This window comes from Talpa occidentalis, unplaced genomic scaffold (assembly GCF_014898055.3).
Source record: "Talpa occidentalis isolate TD23 unplaced genomic scaffold, MPIMG_talOcc4v2.1 talOcc4.4, whole genome shotgun sequence".
Classification (NCBI taxonomy): domain Eukaryota; kingdom Metazoa; phylum Chordata; class Mammalia; order Eulipotyphla; family Talpidae; genus Talpa; species Talpa occidentalis.
In genome coordinates, this window is record NW_023604295.1 from 108768495 (window position 1) to 108786410 (window position 17916).

Consider the following 17916-nt stretch of genomic DNA (forward strand, 5'->3'; position numbering starts at 1 on the left):
CTTGGATGCTTGAACACTGCTTTTTCTCTGCTGATTTTTGTGACATCTTTCATGTTAATCTATGTTTAAAAGATACAAAGAATACTTTCATTGGTGATAGTTTAAACTATAATATATATTTATTATCTTAATATTAGATAAGTGCAGTTACTTATTTCTGTAATTAACTAAAACAGACTGAATTATATTCATTAATATTTATCCCTTCAAAAACCAGTGACTTAACATATATCACAAATGTTTGGAGGAACTTTTCCTTTTTTAAGAAATCTGCAACATTCTTTTTATTCTAACATCATGGAGTGCATTTATGACTATTCCCTGTTTTGTACCTTTTTCAGTAAACCAGTCATTAAGTCCCTTATAAATAATGTCTGTCAAGTATTAACTTTCCTTACTTATTCTGTAAAACAGCACCCTTTTCTGTGCTCTAGATGACTTACTACACTGACTCAACTCAGAATCTTTACTCTTTAAATTACAAAAAAAACCCTACATTTCACAGTACACTGACTACCGTTCAATATATACAGAACAAAGTGCAAACTCTATAGGCCTATTATTTAAGACATTCTATAATATAAAACAATATTCCCCATCTTTAGCTTACTCTTGTCTGCTGCGTTTTTTTACTCCAGACTTAAATTTTAAACTCATTTCTCAAAGAAAGCCAATAAGCATTTATCTTTGTATACATTATTTCCATAACTTAAGATACCCTTTTCATTTTTACCAAAATCATTTTCATTAAGGCAAAGCACTGGTCTGTGTTCTTTCATGAAATCAATAAACCTTTTCTGACAATCTAATTTTTTAATTATTCTTTACTTCTCAATAATTACAACACTTTTTTTTAGTATCATCATCATTGTGTTTAATGTAGACTACACAATTTGTATTCTTGTTTTTTTTTTAAAGATTTATTTATTCATGCATACATGAACCAGTGTACAGGCCAGATGTTGGGGAGAGTGAGAGGATTCACCAGAGACAGAGCGGGGTACAGAACAGGCAGACTGACCAAAATACACTGGTGAGGGGAGCAGCGGGTTAGACAGGAGAGTTCTGCCGCACCATGTGGGTAGCTCCCTGGCTGGCAGGGTTTGAACCCATGCTGCAGAGGCTGTGGACAGCTTCACAGCACTAGGCTCAACTGCCTGTGCCACCAGGGAGGCTCACAACTTGTAATCTTGTTTAAAGTATGTTTATAAATTGCATTTTCCAATATACGGTGCAATAAATGACTAGATTCTTAGTCTCCTGAATTAATTTAAGAGATTAACTTAGTCTCTTGATTCTTAAGTCACTCAATTGCAGTGAACCAAGAAATAATCCTTTTTTATTTTGCATATAGGCTTTGTATGTCTACTTCAGAACAGAAATTCTTGCAAAGTTTTAAGAGAAGCCTCAGAGCAGAGGGTAATTGTTATATGGGCTCTGGAGCTAGACTTTTTTTTACATCTGGGCTCTCCCATTTATTAATTCTGTGGTCTCGGGGAAGTTATTTAACCTTCTCTGCCTCACTTTCCATACCTTTAAATAAGATTACAATGCCTGCATACATCATGAGAATTTTGTTAAGAATTGTTAATGAGGGACTCCCTGGTGGCACAAGAGGTAAGCGCTGCACTGTGAAACTATCCGCAGCCTCTGCAGCACGAGTTGGATCCCCTGGCCGGCCAGGGAGCTACCCCCAGGGCGCAGCAGACCTCTCCTGTCTCTCCTGCCACAACCTTCAGCAGTGTATTTCAGTAGATCTGCCTGTTCTCATTATGTCTCTTGTGAATCCTCTCATCCCCCGCAACTCTGGCCTGCATCCCAGTTCTTGTATACATAAATAAATGTTTAAAAAAAATTGAGTTAATGACTGTAGAATTGTCAAAACAGTGCCAAGTACATAATTAACACTATGTAAAATTTGTTAAATATAGTCAATGTTGTGCAGGTTCAATTACTGGCCGGACAGGGAGATACCCACATGATGCGGCAGACCTCTCCTGTCTCACCCACTGTTCCCCTCAGCAGTGTTTTTGATCAGTCTGCCTGTTCTGTTCCCCACTCTGTCTCTGGTGAATTCTATCACCCTCCTGTGCCCCTAGCCTGTACCCCAGTTCTTGTATAAATAAATCAATCTTTAAAAAAGTATAGTCAGGGCCTCCCCTGGTGGTGCAGCAGTTGAGCGCTGGGCTGCAAAGCTGCCCGTAGCCTCTGCAGCACCGGTTCCATCCCCGGCCGCTGGTGAGGGTCCCACATGGCGCAACAGACCTCTCCTGCCGCGCCCACTGCTCCCCCCAGCAGTGTATTTCTGTTGTCTGCCTGTTCTGTTCCCTGCTCTGGCTCTGGTGAATCCTCTCACCCTCCCACACTTCTGACTGTACCCAGTGCTTGTATAAAATAAATAAATCTTTAAAAAAAAATCTTCAAAAAAAAATATAGTCAATGTTAAAATAAAATGTATTTATGTAGGACTTTTCTCCATAATCATGTTTAAAAGAATTTGTTCTATTTCTCTAAGTGCATGGTAATGGTCAAGGACAAAGACTCTATTAGCCAGTTTTTAATATTCACTACATTGGACACCGCTACTCAGTAAGTATTTGTTTATTCACTTAATTCACATTCATAATGCTGGACTTTCCTTTAATCTATTGCAATTCATATAGTTTAAAAAACATATTCTAAAATAATTTATAAACAAACATTTGCAAGGTATCTCATATATTAGGACCATTTTTATTTTATAGATAATGTAAATTACTAAATATTTCAGCTAGTAAATTTATTATGCAAGGTTATATTTAAATAATTCTCAATTACAATTCTGCAAACTGCTTAAAAAATGACTTGCTCTTAAAAAGAATATGCAGATTTTTGGGCCTCCCCGGTGGCACAGCGGGTAAGCGCTGGGTTGCGAAGCTGCCCACAGCCTCTGCAGTGCCAGTTCCATCCCCGGGTGCTCCCTGGCCACTGGAGGAGGGTCCCACATGGTGCGCAGACCTCTTCTGCCTCCTGCTGCTCCCCTCAGCAGTGTACTTCAGTCCTTCTGCCTGCTCTGCTCCCCGCTCTGACTCTGGTGAATTCTCTTACCCTCCTGCACTTCTGACTGTACCCAGTGCTTGTATAAATAAATAAATAAATAAATAAATAAATCTATCTTAAAAAAAAAACTAAAAAAAAAAAAAGAATATGCAGATTTTGTTTAAGAACATGTTACCTTTTGTTTTTTACAACTGGAAACAGCAATGTTTTTCTCTTGTTCCTGAGTATCTTCACATTTCTCTACAACAGGTCGTTTTTTAGAATTCAAAACGTTTTTCACTATGCCCTCTGAACTACAGGGTTCCTTCATACAAGTACTTGATTTACTAAGACTCTGCCTAGGTTTTACATGAACATTCACTTTTTCTTTTCTTTTCACTTGGAAAATCTTCCTTTCGTTATGTAGCATTTGGCACAGGACAAAGGAAATAGTTAATTGAGCATCTCTAGCACATATTACCTTCATACGTTCAATAGTTTTCATGACTTTCATAATATGGGCCATTTTCCCTATATCTCTCCTAGGGGCAGCCTTTACATTTTTGAGCAATGTAGAAAACTGATTGTAGTTGTAGTCTAATTCTGTCACAGTGTTTCCATAATTTATGGATGTTATATATGGCACAAAGTCAATATAAGTGGGAACAGAATACTCAGACTTCTTTACAAGTTTTTTTATCTCTGAAAGTTCTTCAAGTTCTCTTGATAGCAAACGAAGAGCATATGAGCAATTAACAGCTTCATTATATTTGCACAGAATATCTAGATCTTTCTTAAGTTCAGAAATAGCAGTTTCTATCACTTTCCAAAGGCAATCTGTTGAATTATCTTTAAGAAATGAAAAAGTTGTCATCCTTTCTTGGCAGCAAACCAGATCAGGAAGAAGTGATATATCAAACCAAAGCATACCTCGAAACCTCTCCTTGCCTAGTTTCTTTGCCATTGAGTTTTTAAGAAAGTGAACTGCTTCTGACAGCATGACAATTTCAATATATGTTTCAGTGGCTGCAGGTTTTAATGTTATGGCCTCATGGCTGTGGTTTTCCAGCACGTCCAAAGCATTTTCTTCTGTGATAAATATATTTTCTATGCTGTCTTCTTGCAGCATTTGAAAATATTTTTTTAAAATTTCTAAGTGATCAGTACATTTTGAAGTGAGTTCCTCTAATTTTTTAAAGTCTGCAAGTTCAGCCTGATCTAATATTTCACTAATACAACAGATATCTGGGCGTGAAAAAGTACTATTAAATCTAAAGTTCTCCAGGCTAACAGCTGCTTTGTTTATAATGTTATCTGACTTTCTGGAAGCAATCATAGTATTTTCCTTAAACCCATTATTGCAACTGCTTATATCTTTAGACAATGTATCATATATCATCTGCAACTTTGAAAAAGCACATTGATTCATTTTGAGCAGCATTTCTTTGTTCTTCTTTCCTGGGTAATTTTTGCTGAACAATTGTCGCTTCTCTTTCCAAACAAGACTTTTTGCAGCATCAAAAAAAATATGTTCCAAACCATAAAGAGATATTTTAATATTTACTGCCTCAGTGTTCTTGATAAAGTTAACTTTTGAGGAGATCATTTCTATAATAATCCACAGATGATCTTGTTTTCCTGGATAGGAATCATCTTTAGGAGAGTCCCTATGCATACCGATCAGTTTTAAAGTACTTTTTCTTAAAGTTTCTAGGTCTCCTACACTATCTCCAAAGTTAACTCCACAGGTAAATGGAACCGAAAGTGTAAAGTCAAAGCAATCAGAGCAATGCTTCATTATTGCTTCACACTCATCAATCTGTCGTCTGTATTTTAAGAATGCATAGTATGCATTGTCTTCTCTTTTGGTTTCTTCAAGCAATTCAGCTAGTTGATCATGATAGCTCTGCAACTCACAGAATGCATTATATTTTAACCTTCCTTGAAAAGCAGGATAGAAATTGGATTGTTGTTGAAATCCACGAGGTCTGCCAAGCAGCTCACTGTACAATGTCTCATCATACCAAAGCAAACTTCGGAATGTTGGTTCACCTCCTAAGAGCCTTTTTTTGTTCTCAATGAACTGAATAGTTTCCATCATCATTTGGAGTTCTACCAATGAGTCAACAGCACATGGCTTTAACTTCTGTTTGTAATTACTCCATAGGTTTTGCTCAACCAACAGTTCTCTTGAAATCAAGGTTTGTTCAAACGAACATTCCTGTTTTCTTTCAAAAGCTTCAACAAATAAAGGGAGAATATTTTGACAAACCTTAGTTTCTTCCTGCAGAATCTGCAAAGATGACGCTTCATCCGCTCTCCTTAAAATTTGAGGTAACCTAGCTACAAGAGCAGAATGATCAGCTGAGCAATGTTTTTCTTTAAACTCATTCTTTTGTGTTGTAGGCCTCTTCTGAGTAGTAACTTTAGAGGCTTCAGAGTGGGCATGTGAAACAGGCATATGATTTATTTCTACAATTCTTGGATTGGAATCACATGCTGTTTCTGAATGCATCGTAGAGGCCACCAAAGAGTCATGGCTAACTTTAACATCCTCCTCTCTCTCACAATTAGAAATTGTGTTATTGAAAGAAACTGTCTTAGTTGTACTTTTTATGGTTAGATGAGAATCAATCAAGTTATTTTTAACTGTTGTCTCACTTAAGCAGGAATAACCTTCTAAGATCTTATTCTTCTGTTTTTTGTACTCAGTCTTAACAGTTGAACAGCTTGATGCTCCCATCAAGCTTCTTTCATCAACTGAATTTTTTGCTTTTTCTGTTTGTTTAACTTTCCATGTTTTCCTGTTTTGAATGTGTTTTTTTACAATACATTTTTTTGAAGAACCAGCCTTTATATTATCTTTTAACAGCAGAGAACTATCATTGGAAAATAGTTTCATTATATTTTTCCCACAATTTTTACTTTCTTCAGTTACTGGAGTTAAATCCAACTTGGAATTCTCAGTAACATTTGTTTCATTCATGTCTACATGGAAGCAATCACTTGAAGAGCACTGTTCTGTCTTTAGTAGTTCTTGTCCACTGCATTCTTGCTGGTAGTGTGGTATAGTAGTGGATGCTACAAATGAGTCTATAGCAAAAATTCTCTGTTCATCCAAGTAAGGTTTTGAGAATTCTCCCTTACTATCTATCACTGGAGCAGCTGGTAACAATTGAGGAATATTGCTACACATTTTGCTTGTCATCAGAGTTATATTTATTGGGTCCATAATGAAGTTTCCTGTAATAATGCTTGCTTTGGGGCTCTCAATAGGAGTTGCCGATTTTTCTACTTCAACATTTCTTTTAAAATCAGACAAAATGAGGTTTTCTGGTTTGCAGATATCAACATTTAAAAAGTGCTTCACATTTGGTTCTAAGACTGAAATAAGCACATTAGTTTTCACTTTTGTGTGAGCTATACAAGTTGTATCACAATTTTTGTCTGTGCTAAAACTTACGCTGTTTTCATTTGTACAACTTAATGAATTTTTATTTATTACTTCAATAGTCTCAGAATTGTTTTCTTTTGTTTTATCATTAATATTGCAGGCTGTATTGTTTGCAAGTTCTTCATATTTACTGATAGACAAAACTTTCATATCAATTTGATTTTCTTTTTCTGTTAGTTTATCATCTGGACAATCTGAGGAAAAGAGACACCCAGTTTTTTCAGAAAAGGGTTGGAGTTCTAAGGATTCTGTATTTTTCACACTTCCATTGTTGTAAGCAGACTGACTTGTACTCTGTGATGTGGAGCAGAGAGGTAACTGTGACTCAGAGTACATCTGATCAAAAAATTCTCTCACATGAATAGTGGTTTGACTTCTGGCCAGGTTGTTCTTAGGAAGACACTTTTTAAGTCTCTCTCCATTTGTTTTATAAAACTTGTGCTTTGATACATGAGTTAATGATTTATCAACTTCAAATCCCAAAGCTCTTTTCTCTCCTGGTTTGTCATATTTTCTTTTTGACAAAAAGTGCTTAGTGGAATAATATCTTCTTTCAGACACAGAACTATAACCTTGAAGATCACAGCTTTCCCAGAAATTATTGCATATTATTGCATATGATTTTGGTAATGGGCTCTTGCTTTTTTCTCCCACTTTAGCTATTAGCTGCAAAGACGTGTGAACTCTTCTATGAGCTTTTTTTAGGTGTAGAACAGCTCTGTCAAGTTTTCTGGAAAGGCGTTTGCTTTTGCATAAAGATACTTCACTATTTAGAATATCCAGAACACACCTAATGTGCTTTTCTGATTGTGAAAAGGTTTTAATTCGTCCTTGGGATAAAGAAGCAAAACATTCAGATGAGTCTTGACAGGTTAGCCTCCTCTTTTTCCCACAAATCTCGTGATGTCTCACATCTTTATGTGGTATGTTCTGGTCCTTAAAAGATGTATGTGGCTTTCTTTTGTTACTTCTTGAATGTGTGTCCTTTTTATTTTCAGTATCATTACCATCAATTTTTGACTCTGTAGGGTCACATCTGTTTTCATTCTTTATTCTTGTGACATTGGAAGGTTCAGTAAGCAAAGTTCCACCATTTTGTTCTTTAGATATGTGATTAACGTGTGTATTATGACTCAAGTCAGAAGAAAGAAGGGTTTCAGATTCACTCACTTGTCTTATATTACCAAACTTCTCTTCACATGAACAATCTGAATTTTCACCAGAACACTGGGAATAAATTTCAAATCCTGGAACTTTCTGCTCTTCCTCATTTATTGCTGGTGTTGAGGCTTCAGTTACGTATTTGCAAAAATTATCTTTCAATGCAAGGGAATTAACAGTGGGACTGGATCTTGGTGTAAATATATTAGTAATAGTAATTTGTAGATCTGGAAGTAAAATTGGGTTTGCTTTCTTTTTCTGTGTGGAGGAAGAAAACAAATTACTTTCTTCAGAGTAATGCTGATCACTATTCTCCCTTTTTGTGGTACTTTTAAAAACTTCTGTCTCCCCATTGTTTCCAAATAGGCCTTCCCAATCAATACGAGACTTGAGAGCCTCATATTCTTCATACAGTACATTTTCATGGCTAAGAGTATCTTGTTGAAATGGCAAAGTATCATCACACACTTCTGACTCTATTTCAATCTCATTTTCAATTTCAAAACTTTGAAGAAGTAAGTTGTCATTTAGTGATTGAGGAAATGAGTCATATAATTCATTTATATCCATATCCACTGCACAATTAGAAACCCTATGTTTTATTAACAAACTTGAATCTGGACTCTGAGAAGAACAAGTTTCTTCAAACTGGTGTCCTTGGTGATCTTCACAATTTGTACTTAATGCAGGCACTGCAGTTCCAGTTATCTGTACTGCAGCATTTGAGGTAACATATGCTGAAGAAACTGCAATTTCAGGAAATGTTGTGGAAGACATATGCTCTATACTTTGTCCAGTATTCTGGGTATCTTTTTGTTTTATGACAGTGACAACATCTTCACTTTCAAATAATGTAGTTTCTGTTGGCAAACATTTTTTCCAAGCTAAATTAAATGTAGTGGAAAAGTCTTCAGAATTCAGAATTTCCACACTACTGCAAGTTTTATTCTTTTCCTCTATATTGGTGAAATTTTGGTTTATATGACAATCCTGCTTCTCCTCTTCATAAATATTCTCTATGCTGTTTTCTTTAGACAAAGCAGTGTCTTTCTTTTTGGTCTCATTTTGGTTTTCTTTATCATTATCTATTTGTTCTTTGAAATTAACATTTAGGTGTGTATCACTGTTCAACTGTGCATTACAGAACAGAGTGTGATTTTGACCTTTATCATCCATTTGAGAAACTTCTTTGCAGTTTCTCTGAATGTTCTCTAATGACATTGGTGCATTTGCCTTTTTCCTATGAACCCATATATGTTCTTTCATTATGCTGTAATCTGAATTGCCATGAGCTCTTTTAATGTCATGAGATGAAATAACTTTATCAACAGCTAGCTCTATGGCCTGGGGATTGCCTTTTCCTTCCTGGAAAGCATCACTCATAATGCTAACATAATTTTGATTTGATTTTTCCAACTTCAGGTTCATTAGTTTCTGAGAAATGGCAAAACTTATATGCATACTATCTTCATATTCCAAAGAGGACTGAGGATACGTTTGCTGAAGACTCTCCACTCGTGGAGTAAGATCATTTTGAAGTTCCAAAGCTAGAGGATCTACCTTATACTTATCCTTTATGGTAGATGTAGGCAACTGTGGTATTTTTAATTCTTCAGCAGTTAATATTTGATCACAATTTTCTCCCAAAGAACCAAGAACCTCATTTTTTTGGTATTCTTCGTGTAGTGAAATGTAACTATCTACTGGACTGATTTTTGTTTCATTAGTAAAATAATTATCATTTTCTTTCCACAAATTTTGCTTTTCACTGTGTTTGGAAATATCTTCTGTGCCAGTCAAGTTTCTCATCTTTCCACTATTTTGAATGTACTCATCTATACTTTCTTTTCTTTGGAGTGGAAATAATGTAGACATCTGGTAGCTGGTTTGATATGCAGGATTTAAATGAGAAGTCTGTGATTTCTGAGAGATGCTGCCACTGTTCCCTTTTATACACATGTTCACTGACCCATAGCAGTCATTAGGTTTACCATTTGGTTCAATTAAACGTGGGTTGCTGCTTCTCTGCTGGGATTTCTGTTTTTTTCCATCATTGCAGTTTTGATTCTCATTTTCTAAAACTACATTTGACAAACACATTGGGAAGGAAAAATTATGTTGGTCTTCATATTGTCGTGCCATGGTAATTTCATTGGCAGTTGTATAATTGTTGTTCTTAGAGTCCTGTGGTTGTGAATCATCAAAAGAAATTTTAAAGCAAGCAGTGCCTAAACAATTAGTAAGAATAGCATGATCTTCAGGCACTACTTCAGAGGAGGAGGCAGAATTAGTTGGCATAGATGATAGGTTTATTTCTGAGTTAACAAAATCTAAATTTTTCTCAAATGGCAAAATCTCCTTTAAACCTATAAAATTATGATGTTTTCCCATGCTTTCTTCTCTCCTCATTAGTCTTGGGTCTTTGATGAGTTTTGAAGTAATGACTGTGCTTGAGTCAATATTGTTTTGAAGGGGAAAGGCAGCAGAAATACTACTTAAAACACTTTTAAGCTGTGTCAAATTTAACAAGAGATCACCATTAACACTTTCTTTGTTATCACTGGGAATAAATGAGAGTCCTGAATCATAAGTGTGTGCTTGAAAAGTGTCTTGAGATTCTGTTAACTTGTGTTCCATTTCTCCATTATATGTTTCAAGTATAGAAATGTTTCCATTTTGCACATTTCCATAGGAATGGGAAATATTTGAGTTGGAAGGATTAATATCCAAATTTAGTGTACTGCATGAACAGTTTTCTTGAACAAAGGGATCTACTGGTTTCCTGAAATGCTCAAAAATGACAGTAGCATCTTTTCCTTTTCCAATTCTTTTGGCCACTGTACAGTTATTCAGAGAGCATGTTCTTTCTGTGAAAATAATAAGAAAATAAGGAAAAATAGGAAGAGAAGGTGTTTTAATACAGACAACTCTATTAATACAAGTAAACTGTGTCAGAAGTGATTTTAACTGAAAACTTATCAAATAACCTAATGACTACAATGTGTTCTTAGCAGAATAAAAGGAGAGAAGAGGATAAATAATAAACCAATAACATGTAATGATTTTGCATGAAATTTAGTGCTAGTCCTTACTAAAAGCAGTATTTGCTATAAAAATTTTATTTCTGACAAATATTAAGAAATAGAAAAATTAAATAGGATTAAAAGCATGTTGCTCATAATGAAGTATTTAAAATAAGTTCATATACTAAGATATTTAATAACAGAATCTATATGTTAGTAGGCAAAACTGGCTCTCTCTACATACTGTTATTTTGCTTCTTTGCCCTTTATCATAGGAAGAAAAAATATGGAAAGGAAAGGAAAATGAGGTAGAGAGGAGGAGAAAAGGTAAAAAAAAAAAAAGCCACAAATTCCCTTCCAGGGGACAAGGCAAATTTCTGCACTTCTTCTATTGTATAGTAAGTACTCCTGCAAATAATGTATATATAAGTAAACCTGAGAATATAAAAGCAATTTTTCTTTTATGATTTATAAAATTATATTCCTAAAATTTCACAAGGAACTTATGTAATAACAAAGGAACTTATAAAAATGCATATTTAGTAAGTAAAATGTTAATAAGTTAATAAGTAAAATGTTCATAAGTAATTAATGCCATAAATAACCTCAACTAAAATAGAAATTAATGAGAAGACATTGTTTATAAGATTACAACATATATTAAGTTTTAATCATATCACTGGGAAGAACCATGAGGTTATTCACAATATACTGAAGGGATAACTATGTTGTAGACTTTTAAATTCTGTAATTATATTTTTTAATGAAAAGTTACAGTGGCAATAGGACCACAAATAGACATGTAATTATTAAGAGTGGAAGCTAAATGGACAGGTGGATCTCTATATCTTCTTATATCAAAATAAAATAAAGTTCATTGTAAAAATAAAACCATAAAAGTATTGGAAGAAAAAGTGAAGGTATAGCTTTAATTACACATAAATTAAATATTTTAGAAAATCAAAATGCATACTAAAACACAGGATAAATTTGTAAAAAGTTTATTTAAAATGAAACAAGCTTACTGTGTGTATAATATGTATATAAAACTATCGATATATAATTACACATATATTAAAAATGTAAAAAGTATATAGACATCTTTATAAGATTAGTAAAGAACCATAGAATGGAAAAGTAGGCAAAAGTAAATGAACAAGAAAATCAGATTAAATGGAAAATTGCCAGTAAACACAAAAGTTTCAACCAGCCCCACTAAACAAACAGTACGATTCGTATGAGAATGTTTTAGATTGACAAAGAATTTGAAGGATAATTAATACTCTGCAGATGTAAGCACTCTTTCATGCTCTACATGGGTGCATAAACTGATGCTAATTTCCTTGAAAGTAAACCAATGATATTCATTAAAATGTAGTGTGTAATAATCTATACCCCTCAGATCCATTTTTGCTCATTTATTATTCTAATATACTTGCACAAACACCAAAGTCATAAGAATTTTATAGTTCAATAATCCAAGAATGCTGAAAACTAGAAACCTAAATGTTTATCAATATAAGACTGGTTATGTAAATACAGCATATCAAAATTATAACAGTAAAAGTATTATTTGCTTATGCTGTAATAAATGCCTTAGAAACAGAATGCTATGCAGTTATTACAAAGATTAAGATACAGTAATACACACCAACATGGGAAAAGAAACCACGTAAGGTTAATGATAGCAATTTCATGAAAGTCTGGTGAGTGCATATCTATATCTATGTAATGTTAATAAACTTCAAGAGTGTTTAGATTCCAGGCACAGTTTTTGAAAGTATTTACTGTACTTTCATCTCCACAACATTCTCAGTTTATCAATAAGAACATTAAAGGTAATTTGCTAAGGATCACAGCTTATAAGCAGTAGAACATTAATCACTAGGTTATATTGTATAATGTAAATTTATTCACATTTTTGGCAATCTCACCAAATAACAAATAGAAAGCGGAAAACAAACCCAACATCTTCTATAAGAAACTGTAACAAAATGAAACGGCAATCAATAAAGCAAACCACCCAAGAGTAATTACTACCATATATGAAGTGTTCTTTATTTGCACTATCACACTTTAAATGCAATTGGGCTATTAAAATTTTAATTTAAATTTAAATAATTCAAATAGCCACATGTGACTAATGGATATTGTTACTTATCTACTGTAACACTAGGAGACATGGGGAGAAAAGAATAGCTTTTAAAGGATACAGTTTTTCATTAGCAGCAACATAGATGGAGCTGGAAGGGATTATGGTTAGTGAAATAAGCCAGAAGGATAAAGAAAAATATCAGATGGTTTCACTCATAGGAGGAATGTAGGGGAACCGAATAAGGGATCAGGAAAAAAAAATTATAATAAATTAAAAAACAAAATTAACAGGCAACTATTAATCAGAGACACTCAGCAGGAGAGGGGGAGGGAAGGGGATCAAAAGGGGGAGGGGATGTCTTCTTACACAAGGAACTATGGTGATCGCGTACAGGTGAATTGGTGATGGGAATTTTGTGGGGACTACACCTGAAAGGAGAAAGTATGCATTGCACAAAAAAGGAAGAATGATGTAAAATATATATAAAATGAAAAACAAAACACAAGAGGTACAGAATTTTTTCTGAGTTGATAATGGTAACACATCACATTTAACAGTTGGCAGAAACATTTTTTAAAAAGTGCATGTAGAAGAATTATGCAAATGGACACAAACACTTTTGAAAACTATGTGACATAACCTCTAGATTAAGTTGCACATTTATGATGTAGATAGATACATACAGAAAAACTTCATATGCTGAGACATATGAATATTTAAAAGAGAAATGTCTGCATACAAAAACTAGGACTTGTCCAAATATCCCTAGAGGGGCAGAACAATGTATAGTTACAAAGTAGAATAATGTGACTATGTATACAGATGGATGAAAATGAATAAACTATAGTTACACATATTAACACGAAATCATAAACATAATACTGACCAAAAGAAGTTACAAAAAGCCCTATAGTATAATTCTAAATATATAAACTCAAAAATAAGTAAAGCACTTAGAGATTAACATAAATTAAAAATAATACATCTTCACATATCACATATCTTTAAAATAATATTCAGAAGTTGTAAGACCAGAACAAATGCTTCTAAGTAGAATAATGTAAGTATCTTACCAGCCCTTTTAGGAAATCCTGTTGAGAGGAATCTTAAAGATGTCATAAGGTGTCCATTATCCATTTTTTGACCAATAAATTTTACTGTTACTATTGCATATGGAAGACACTGCCTAGGTTTATCTACTGGTTTTGAAAGAACATTGTATTCATACAAGTATACCTGAAAGATAAAGAAAGATTATTTTTACATTATTGTTTACACTGATGTACCTGAGTAAGCTCATATTAAAAAAAACCTATATAAATTGCATGATGTTATTTATTCATTTGCTTTCACGTGTCTCCTTTTCTCCAACCTGAGTTTTGGGGAAGATACGTGAATTTTTTTCCCCACCACATTTTCTTTAGTAAGCTACCAACATCAGCAAAAACAGATGTTATATTTTTATTTATTTGTATATATAACATTTTACTTGATCTATACTGTTCTGAATTTTTAAAATTTTTTTCACAATGTTTTTAAATAAGATTTTCCCATTAAAAGTTCAATGTTTTACATATGCTGTGAACCACTATACTGTACTTTCTTTTTTTTAAAGATTTTATTTATTTATACAAGAACTGGGGCACAGGTCAGAGGCGTGGGACGGTGAGATAACTCACCAGAGACAGAGCGGGGAGCAGAACAGGCAGATGGGCCGAAGACACTGCTGAGGGGAGCAGCGGGCAAGGCAGGAGAGGTCTGCCAGGCCATGTGGGTTTCTCCCTGGCTGAGTCGGGAATTGAACCAGCGCTGCAGAGGCTGCACTGCAGAGGCTGCAGACAGCTTCACAGCGCTGCGCTCAACCCGCTGTGCCACTGGGGAGGCCCTATACTGTACTTTCTTTGGCAGGCAAAGTTATTCAGAAAAATAAAAATAGTTTCATTTTACATGTGAGAGCACATATGTATTTCCAGAAGATTTTTCTTAATTTCAGCATTATATGAATATATGATATGTATCACATAATTTAACTTCTTTAGAATAAGATTAAAGATCTATTTCATTGTCTCAGCAACATAGAAAACTACTGTTTTTACCCAATGATTAATATATAAGGCTTTTCTCTTTTTGCAAAGGACAAAGGACCAATAACATTTCAAGATAGCCTTTTTTAATAGAGAAGTTGGTATGCTTTGTAAGTTAAGAATTAATCTATGGAATATGTAAATAAATACAGCCACTGTACCCTGTACAAAGTTAAATGTAAAACTAGAAGCTTTACTAACATTTCAAGATCACATTAAAACAGCTTCACTAAATTATTATTTCATTGATGAATTAAAAACAATTTGCATTTAATATTTTGGTAGGTCATTTTAGATCTCGAGTCCTACAATATGAAGCATGTGACGGTCAAGTAGTGAAATGAAACCAAAAAGTTAACATACTACTGAACTGTAGGCTTGTAGCTCAATGGTATCTTTCAGAGAAGGTATAGTTCTTGACATATGGCAATCAAAGTTAGGAGAAGGATCCAAAGAAATTTTGTTTTTGTCCACTGAAGGCTGAATTTTCTTTACTTTGCCAAAGAGAACCTAAAAAAAACCCAAACAAACAAGAAAGACAAAAAGGTCCATGAAAATACACCATAAACACTTTGAAAATCTCTTATTTTGAACAAAAAAGCAAAGTTAACTCTCTTTAGAGCAAAAGAAATACAAACAGAGAGATAATCTGTGTCCCAGATGAATTGGATGACTTAATATTACATCAATTCCACCTTAAACTGAACCAGAAAATGGATTTGTAGGAATGAATTCTAGTCAAAAGACCTAGCTGGAAGACTGAAAAACAACAGCCCAGAAAATTTTGAAAAGAATTTTTGGCCACGGAGAATGATAAAATAGGACAGGTGACTTGTACTTTCCAGCTATTAAATACTTTTGAAAAGACTGTTCATACCACACCAAAAAATAGATGAAAGAAACAATGAAGTCAGTCCAGAAATAAGTCCAAGCATGTATAAAGTTATAGCACAACATTAAAAGTACCACTTGTAATAGAAGTGAAGCAAAAACAGTTTAATAAATGATGTCAAAGAACTAAAAGAATTAAATTCCTTAATTTAGAAAACAAAATAAATACTAAGGAAATTACTTAAGTAATGAAAACAATTTAAATACACGCAAACATTTATTTAATATTAAAGAATTCTTATCTAAGCACATATGCCAAGAAACTATGAACACAAAACATACAATTTATTATAAGATATTCTAAAACTTCTACCTATCAAAACCAAATGAGTACAAGATTTAAAAAAAACCCAATAAACAGTTAAGTGATAAAAAACAAGTGGGAGTTCAATTAATATGCAAATTAAGTACACAACTTATATAAAGTCAGCAATTTTATTAGTTTTTAAAATACGTTAATACAGTCATTCAAAATTAAAATACTAAAAATAATGTGGTACCCTCCACATGGACAGTGAAAGAAAAAACATGAATGGAAAAATTGACAAAAGTCAAATAAAGCTTGTAATTTAGTTAGTAGTATTGTACCAATGCCAGTTTCTTCATATTTTGTTACTAATTTATTGGTTGAAATATAACTGATGAGTACAGTATTAGTTTTTTAATTTTGACAAATAAGCCTTGTTTACATGAAATGTTAACATCAGGGAAAGCTTGGTGAATTATATATAGGAATATCTGTAATACTTTAGTAACTTTTCTGTAAATTTATTCCCAAATAAAACAATCATTAAAAAATTAAAATATTAAATAAAACATTATATAGGGAAAAATCTAGACCTCAAGATATGTTTTAATGAATTGATAATGGTTGTAAACTAGAAATAAAAAGAAAATGAGTAAGGAACCGGTAAAGAATATTAATAGGCAAATTCATTAAATATTGTCAATGAATACATGCAGATTACACTTTAACTCAGCAATAACTATGAAAAAACTGAACCAACAATGAGAAATTATCACATATTAGACTGGAAACATGAATAAAAAGGCATAATACATAGCTAGAGTGTTGAGATATGCATACCCACTGTGCATAGAAGTATCAATTAGTACAACCTCTCTCAGAGCAACTGGACATTACATATGAAAACTATAAAAGTGAAGCACACATCTTTCACTCCTAATTGACACCAAAGAATTAATCAATTAGTTCTTAGCAAATAATCATCAGTGTGTGTAAAAATGAAACTACAAGGATGATCAAAGTAATATTTAAAGGTATAAAAACAAAAACCAAATAACATATTCAATATTACAAAGTTTGATATGCAAGTTTATGGCAGAGTTGTATAGCAGAATACTATACAGTCATTCAAAAGATTATTACAGATTATTTGTTTAATGGCATGGAAAATACCTGCTATAATCAATTTCAGAAAGCAAATTATAAACTATGTAAAGCAACATTATAATTATAAATGCATATCCATGTACATGAACAGAAGACTACTTACTGATATACAAAAAATTATCTGTGCTCATTAATGGGCTTTTGGGAGCTTGTTACAATGTTTCAAACTTTCTAAAATCAGAAGTAATACTTTTGAATCATGCCTACCTACTGTGATTTTGGTAGTAATGGCAAAGCTACAATTAGCCAAAAAGTATATCTTAACTAATTTACCTGTTGATGCCTAAGATCAAACTATAAAATTTAGTTTTTCAATTCTGAATAATTTTAGACTTTCAGAAAAATTACAAAAATAATTCAAAGGTCTTGTATGCTTTTACCCTGTTTCACCCAATGTTAACATCTGACATAGAACACATGCAAAATTATGAAAATTAAGAATTAACATTGAATACTACTAGTCACTAATATAAAGAATTAAGAGTTGAGTAATCTTAGCCTAAGTCATAATTATTATAACCAAAGGGCATTTAAAACAAGCTAACGTTAAGCACATTCTGAACAATATAAAAAAGGTGGTCAATTAAGACAGAAAAAAATATACATGGGATACAAAGATGAAAAAATCTGCCTTTGCCCACTTGAAACTTTGTATTGTGCTGCATAGCCAATTAGAGTCAGAAATAAAGGAAAATTTCAAATGATAGTGACAGTAATAAACATAACTATTATTTATTTGTCTAATGCAATTTAAAAACACGAATCATTACCTTGAG

At 33.2% G+C, this 17916-nt stretch overlaps 1 protein-coding gene across 7 annotated transcripts in view; it reads right to left on the reverse strand.

Annotated features, from left to right (window-relative positions):
• Positions 1 to 17916, reverse strand: part of TEX15 (testis expressed 15, meiosis and synapsis associated) — a 77079-nt gene that overhangs the window by 8248 nt on the left and 50915 nt on the right. For all 7 annotated transcript variants that reach the window (XM_054700838.1, XM_054700837.1, XM_054700839.1 and 4 more), the window contains 4 exons: positions 15199 to 15345; positions 13825 to 13987; positions 3215 to 10500; positions 1 to 59 (listed from right to left, as the gene is read on the reverse strand). In XM_054700838.1, the coding sequence (XP_054556813.1) occupies positions 1 to 59; positions 3215 to 10500; positions 13825 to 13987; positions 15199 to 15345 (7655 nt within the window). The remainder of the gene's footprint in view (positions 60 to 3214; positions 10501 to 13824; positions 13988 to 15198; positions 15346 to 17916) is intronic.